This window comes from Dermacentor silvarum, chromosome 8, assembly GCF_013339745.2.
Source record: "Dermacentor silvarum isolate Dsil-2018 chromosome 8, BIME_Dsil_1.4, whole genome shotgun sequence".
NCBI lineage: Eukaryota > Metazoa > Arthropoda > Arachnida > Ixodida > Ixodidae > Dermacentor > Dermacentor silvarum.
The window spans coordinates 259,174-267,089 of NC_051161.1; the positions used below are offsets into that span (position 1 = coordinate 259,174).

General features: G+C 47.3%; 1 protein-coding gene across 1 annotated transcript; it reads left to right on the forward strand.

The window, feature by feature from the left end:
* The first annotated feature begins 3,890 nt into the window (after window positions 1-3,890).
* LOC125947498 (mitochondrial intermembrane space import and assembly protein 40-B-like) lies at window positions 3,891-4,268 on the forward strand. The gene has a single exon (XM_049672320.1). The coding sequence runs from the start codon at window positions 3,891-3,893 to the stop codon at window positions 4,266-4,268; it is 378 nt and encodes a 125-aa protein (XP_049528277.1).
* Window positions 4,269-7,916: the final 3,648 nt, after the last annotated feature.

Genomic DNA, 7,916 nt, shown 5'->3' on the forward strand with positions numbered 1-7,916 from the left:
ATCGCCGATTGAATGCTGTAACAAAAAAGGACGTGTACCCACTCCCACGTATTGATGACGCAATCGACTGCCTTCATTCTGCCTCTTACTTTTCCTCAGTAGACTTACGATCCGGCGATTGGCAAATTCCGATGCACCCTGAAGACAAGGAAAAGACTGCCTTTGTAACCTCTGACGGGCTCTTTGAATTTAATGTGATGCCATTTGGACTGTGCAACGCTCCGGCAACTTTCGAGAGATTTATGGACACTATTCTGCGCGGGTTGAAGTGGAACATCTGCATGTGCTACCTCGACGACGTCGTCATCTTTGGCTGCACCTTCAGCGAACACAACTCGCGTCTGGATATCGTCCTGAACTGCATCAGAAACGCTGGCCTAGTTTTAAACTCAAAGAAATGCCACTTTGGAGACCACCAAACCCTTGTGCTTGGGCACCTCGTCGATAAGGATGGCATCCGCCCTGATCCCCAGAAGACAGCCGCCGTTGAAGCTTTTAGTGCACCACACTCTGTCAAGGAGCTCCGCAGTTTTCTGGGGCTTTGTTCCTACTTCCGCCGCTTTATCCCTAAGTTTGCCGACGTCGCGTATCCGCTGACATGTCTACTACGAAAGGACATCCCCTTTGAGTGGACTCCGGAGTGCGATTCTTCTTTTCGTCAGTTGAAGTTTCTGCTGACGTCACAACCTGTTCTTCAACACTTCAGTCCTTCAGCTCCGACGGAACTCCATACGGATGCCAGTGGCATAGGTATTGGCGCTGTCCTAGTTCAACGCCACGGTGACCGCGAAAACGTGATCGCATATGCAAGTCACTCATTAAGTAGGCCCGAGCAGAATTACACTGTTACAGAACAAGAATGCCTCGCGGTGATATTTGCGGTTCAACGGTTTCGTTCTTACCTGTATGGACGCCCCTTCACAGTTGTCACCGACCACCACTTATTGTGTTGGCTTGTAAATCTTCGTGACCCTTGCGGCCGCCTTGCACGCTGGGCGCTCCGACTACAAGAATATAGCTTCAGCGTCTCTTATAAGAGTGGTCGACGACACGCTGACGCGGACTGCCTCTCGCGTATGCCACTTAGCACTACGGACTGTGACGCCGACGACTTCGATCACCTTGTGGCTTCTGTATCGCCGAGTTTTCCAGACCTCGACTGTTTCAAAGCCGAACAACGAAAAGACGCTAATTTAACACCTCTCTTCACCGCTACGACCGCCTCTACTACAGCAAACAATTTCTGTGTACGTGATGGACTCCTATATAAGAAGAACTTTTCCAGCACTGGCGCACGTTTTCTTCTAGTGGTGCCGGAGAGTCTTCGCATGGCGATTCTGAGTGCTATGCACGATGACCCTACGTCTGGCCATTTAGGCTCGGCGAGGACGCTCTACCGGATTCAGGAACGTTTTTATTGGCCTGGGATGCGACAGTCTGTTGAGACGTATGTGGCCAGCTGCATGCAGTGTCAGCGCCACAAACGTCCATCTAATGCTCCAGCTGGTCTCCTGCAGCCGATCCCACCTCCAAGCACGCCTTTCCAACAAGTGGGCATTGACTTCGTGGGACCTTTTCCGAAATCAGCCAAGGGAAATCGGTGGATAATTGTTTGCGTCGACTACCTCACACGCTACTGCAAGACGGCGGCCGTGCCCTCAGCAACTGCCACTGACGTTGCAACGTTCCTGCGACATGGTCCGCCTCGCGTGATCATCAGCGACCGTGGACGACAATTCACAGCAGATGTCGTGGAGGAGCTGCTTCGTTTGTGTGAATGCCACTTGTGTCACTCGACACCATACCATCCACAAACAAATGGCCTTACGGAGCGCACCAACCGAACAATTATAAACATGCTCTCTATGTATGTTTCATCCGACCACAAGAACTGGGATGACGTACTGCCTTTTATCACGTACGCGTTCAACACCGCCAAGCACGAGACTACCGGCTATAGCCCTTTCTTCCTGCTGTACGCACGGCCATCCCGGTACACGATCGACACTATTTTTCCTTTCTGTACTCACGAAAATCCCACTGTCGCCGAGACCCTCTGCCTTGCCGAAGAGGCGCGCCGTATTGCTCGTTTACGCACTTTGGCATCGCAGGACAGATCAAAAGCACGCTACGACATTTGCCACCGTCCAGTGACCTATCGCCCTGGTGATTTAGTGTGGCTGTGGACTCCTGTACGGAAACGCGGGTTATGCCAAAAGCTTTTGGCCACCTACGATGGACCATTTGTTATTCTTAACAGACTCACAGAAGTCACTTATACCATAGCTCGCCTCACAGCGAGTGGTAGAAGAGCTGCCAAGACCCAAGTGGTCCATGTCGCCCGCTTGAAATTGTTCACGTCAAGGCAACTGGATTGACTCGCCCGGCGGGCTTCGTCTGCGACGAGAGGAATGTTGCACGCACGTGTGAGTGAGAAGAACGATGACCGGTGAACGTGCTTGCGGTCCCGGGTGGAAAGAGAAGAGGACGACGTTGAGTTGATGAACCAGCTGACCGCTCTTGCGCTCACCTTCGCGACCTACAATAAACGGCCCCCTTCATCCGTAAGGGTGATAAACGGTCTTCTTCGCGCGTAACAATATATATATTTTTTTGTTGATTATGCTTATTCTAGATGCACTTTGCACATTTAGATGGAAAATAAACATTTGGGGGGATATTTGTCTCGTCCTTAAGGAATTGAGTGCCATTTTGTGTAGAGCTTGAAATGTTAAATTTTAATCTTGCACTCAGTTTTCTGAAGAGCATTGGTGCCTTCACCGACAGCCAGTGCTTAAAGTCAGGGAGGGTCTAGGGGGGCCCGGCCTCTCCCTTCAGTTTTTAAGTAGAGGCTTGGCCCCACCTTGGCAGGTCAATTGCAGCGCTGCGGCACCCATTCGGCAAATGCTGAAGGTTATTTTTTTACCAGTAGTGCCTTGTGTGAGGCAATAAAAGGGAACACAGCTATTGTCATACTGCTGCATGCAGTTCTTGGGGGCATTGCACATGATCGTCACCTCCCTATTTTGGCACAGCATACTGTTTCATGAGCCACCTGAGCGTAAAGCTACCTGTTCGTGAATTATAGAAGGTTTACTTTTGTTTGTTTAGGTTACCAGTTTTCATTCGTTTAGTTATGCATTGTGAGTGCTGTGTCATACCAAAGATGCATGCATTTTGTTAACTTTTGTGAGTATGTAGGTTTGAAAATATAATGTATAAAAATAAAAGGTAATGTTTGCCGTCGCTATGAGATACTTAGATTATTTTTTGCATTCCATCTCATTACATAATTAGTCTTAATTAACAGTCCCTCAAATATTATAATTATCTGAAAAGGGTCAATGAGAAAATTGTAGAGCAACATGAAAAACTCCCAATGCAGCTTTATGTTGTTTAATATGTGGTACATAAATTTGTTTTTCCGAGCATGAAAGAAGCTCGCGAATAATGCAAAATTTCTGCGCGACTGGCCGCGCGAGGCGCCTTGCATGTATTCGCAGGCTTCTTTCACACTCAGAAAAACACTTTTATGTAGCACGTATTGAGCAACAGAAAGCTGTTTAAGGAGTTCATGTTGCTCTACAATTTTTTCATTGATGCTTTTCATCTTATTATAATATTGGAGGAGTTGGTTAGTCAAGACTAATTATGCAATTAGGCAGAATGCAAAAAAAAAAAATCCGAGCATCTCCATGCAACAGCAAACAACATTACCTTGGTTTTGTCAAACTACATGGAATTTGCATATTTTTAAATCTTGGTGCATGATAGTTGGGACACCCTGCATGTATATATCTGCCATATGAGGGCTTAGTCTCCCTTCAGTGGAAGGGAGACTAAGCCCTGCCTAAAGCTAGGCTGGTGCCATTGCTCTGGCTCACCTTGAGATGTTGAATGCACATGACCTTGTACTTTCCTTAGGCCTGATTCTTCCCAATGGCGACATCAACTGGAACTGCCCATGCCTGGGAGGCATGGCTACCGGCCCTTGTGGACCACAGTTTCGGGAAGCCTTTTCCTGCTTCCACTACAGCACATCTGAGACCAAAGGAAGCGAGTGCTTTAACCACTTCAAGGCCATGCAGGAATGCATGTCTCAGTATCCGACCCTGTACCCTGCTGATGATGATGACGATGAACAGGCACCGCATAAAGCTGACCCTGGCAAGGAGGAGGTCGCTGCATTAGGATATGCGCTATCCAAGACAAGTGCTGTGACAGAAAAGGAGCCACCGAAACAGGACAAGAGAGTTGCTAGCCAGTGAGGGTGACTAAATACTAGTCTGTATATAAATAAAAAGGCTTTTGGTAAAGACAAGCTCCGTCATGCGTATTACCTTCCAAGGGAGTTGTCACTTAGCAGCATTGGTAAGCTGCAGATTAAATCGCATGATGCTGGACCTTGTGACAAAAGTCTTCCTTCCTATTGACATTATTGTGGTGCTGTTCTTGGCATAAATTCTGCTGCACTTGATGCAACATTAATAGCAATTACTTGACTAATGCTCTTATATCTATAGTCGGGTACAACTTTGGAAGGCAGCGACATTTTCCCCCTAAGCCTCCATCAAAGGAATGCACTCTAAACTGACATCATGAGGCGGACGGCCGGTGACCTTACCGATGGAAAACATGGCAGCCCTTGCTTCGAACTTGGCCGAGTTGCGTCAGTGGGACTATTTTTTTAGTCGCGGAGGCAATCAGCTGCCGTGCTTTGGTCATCTTGGTGGGGCCTCTCCTGCCTTAAGTTGTACCCGGCTATAGAGGATTAGTTTGCGACCAATTGGAGTTAATCGTATCCTTAAAATTTTTATGTAATCTTAAAGTATGTGAACATGCTATACCTGTTTTGTAGTGCAGGCCAGCAGAAACAAATTGACACCTGTGGCCACAATCATTTCTTATTGTAAACGGTAGTCTAACAAATTCCTATTATTTATGGTGCTATCAGCTTACTATGTAGGTTGCAAACATTTTTGCAAGTCCCATTGGGGGAAGTGCACTTATCTCTCTTATGATGATTGTGACATCCTGTCTGCACTGCAGTAAAGCCTGAGAAGTAATACATGTTTTGTTAGTAATTCCACTGTTTGTGCACTTTTAAGTAATTTGTTTTGTATGCTTACATATGCTTGCCCTTTCATATAAGTGCAAGAACACAAGGTGTTGGGCGAAGTATTTTCAAACCAATTGTGGAACTCGCATGTAGATATGGTTGCCAGAAAGTTGTCCTCCGCTCTTGGCGTATTGTTCAGATTAGAGCACTGCACCAGCCTGCCCCGGCCCGCTTTATGAAGCCCGAGCCTAGCCCGGACCCGTGATACCAAGCCCGGGTCCGGGCGTTCATTACTAAGCTTAGCCAGGATAGCCAGGGCCCACGTGTGCATGACCAGGCCGGGCCCGGATACGCTGGAGAAATTTTGTTAATGATGATTATTATTTATACCTTGCCCTTCGTAGCGGGCAATTAGGCGGAAAATCTGGTATGTACATGCATTGAAATGTTGCTTTACCTGTGGTGGTCACTTAGCGGTTAAGCTGGTGCACTGCTAAGCTCTAGAACGCGGGTCCGATTCCTGGCTACGGCGGCCGCATTTCGATGGGGGCAAAATGCGAAGAACCTCTATACTTCGATTTAGGTGCACATTAAAGAACTCCAGGTGGCAGAAATTAATCCGGTCCCCACTACGGCATGCCTTGTAATCATATTGTGGTTTTAGCACGTAGTACCCAAGATTATAAATGGAAGTGTTGCTTATGCGGTACATGAAAAGTCATTACAGTAAAGGTAAAGTGGCAATAAGACATAGCCAGAAAGCTTTCTGAACCAAAGTGCACAACTAACATGAAAAAGCGGATAGAAGCAAACCCAGGGCATTCCTTTAATGCTCTTCTTGTCTACACTTCACGTTCGAAACAATGATGATTACACAAATTAAAAAGAAAAAAAAAAGGCTCTGTATACACAAACAGGCAAATTCACAATCATACAGCATAAAATAAACGCTCAGGTAGAAAGAGACACCCCTTGCATTAGCGCTAGTACTATAGCGCTAGTGATAATATTGCAATCGCAAAAGCGGTAACAGGGAAATGGTTTGAAGAGCGGCTTTTTTTTAATATAATTTATTTTTCGTTATGCGAAAACATTGATCGTGTTTGTGGAAAAGAAAAAAATTAGAACTTCATCTGTTTTTCTATTTTCTTTGATAAGTGGCTAGCCCATTGCACGTGTCACTTCAGCTTGGCACAGAATGCCTTGGACCATGCAATGTATAACGTTTTCGTGTGCTCAAATTTCCAACTTAGGACCTATAATGAGCGGGCCCGAGTCTGGCCCGCCGAAAGAACGCTTCGGACGGCCCGGCCCGCGGGCCGTGCTCGGGCTTTCGGGTCGGCCCGGGCCTGTGTAGTGCTTTAGAGCTGTCGCCACATGTCCCCTCTCGAGTCCTCTTCCAACTTTATCATGCACTTGTTAGATCGCATTTAAACCATTGTTCATTAATATGGGGCACAACAAAAAGCAACATCAGCATGGCTCTTGCTTCTAGAAAAAGAAAATTAGTTATTGCAGAAAAACAATATATGCCATATTTATTCGATTGTAACGCGAGTTCTTTTTTTTTTTTTTTCATGGTTTTTGCTTAACTCGACCTTCGCGTTACATTCGAATAAAGGCAAACGAATATTCTAAAATTTAGCGGTTTTTAACGTTACGTTGGCAAACTGCGCATTTACGTCTTGATTGAATGCATAGCTATGACAAGTCGACCGATGTCAAAACTTCTATTTTGCAATTTTGTTAGAATTGACGCTGTGCTTGTTACTGCATGGTGCTACGGTTACAGCGCCTTTCGCGCTTCGACTACGTTCGTTCGCAACGTTATGGTGACGCGTTCGGTATGACGGACACTTCGACAGAATAAATTTGATGGCCGAGGTGCTGGGAAACTCTGCCTCGGCGGCTCGACGTCAATGAGTCGACGATTCTCGGATTGTAACACTAAAGGGAGGCCCTTTGTAAATGCGGGACCGGTCGGAAGGGCCTCGTAGTAGTGGCCTGGTACTGTCCCCGAATGAAACGGTTGTGCGGTCTCTTAAGAAGTACTTAATCTCAAACGAGCTTGACGGCACGGATTACTTGATTCTTGGGCGATCACTTTCGAAAATAGTTTTTCGTTTTCGCGAGTGGGAAAAACAGCGACAACAAATCTTGCACATCCACAGCGGCGGCGGCAGAGACCGATCGTTGCCACGTCAAGACGGCAAGCAGACAACGGCGGCCCAACGCCCATCCCGATCAAAATCGAGGGACACTGCCGCCGATCGCAAGATCCCCATCGGGACACAGACCCCAAGCTAAAAAAAAAAAAGCAAGACCTCAACCAATAACAAGGTGAGCTGGGCAAATGTAGTCTCCCAGTCCGAACCCACTAAGATAGAAAACCCCACGCTCCCCTCATCTCACGACAGCGAGCTAACTAAAATCAAACAAATGCTCGAAATTATACTAGCAGAGAATAAGTCCCTCAAGGCCGAGGTAGCCCAACTGAAGGCAACACCGCCCCAAGCAGCTGTACCCGCAGAACCAGAAACTTACCATATAGAGATAGATGCACCTCCGGCAGTTGCAGAACCGACCACACAATACGCGCAGCCAGATTCCGATACCGAGAGCCTACCCGCGAAGCGCAGAGCGGTAGAATCCCCTCCTTTCCAAGCAGGCGCGTAGCCAGGGGGGGGGGGGGGGGGGGGGGCTGATGGGGCTTCAGCCCCCCCCCCCCCCCCCCCCCCGAAATTTTTTCGTGCTGGCATACACCGCCGACCAAAACTACCAGCGACGCCGGCAATCATTCTGGATTTTGTCTACAATGTCTTTTTCACGCTTGAAAAGACATTTCGGCACGAACATT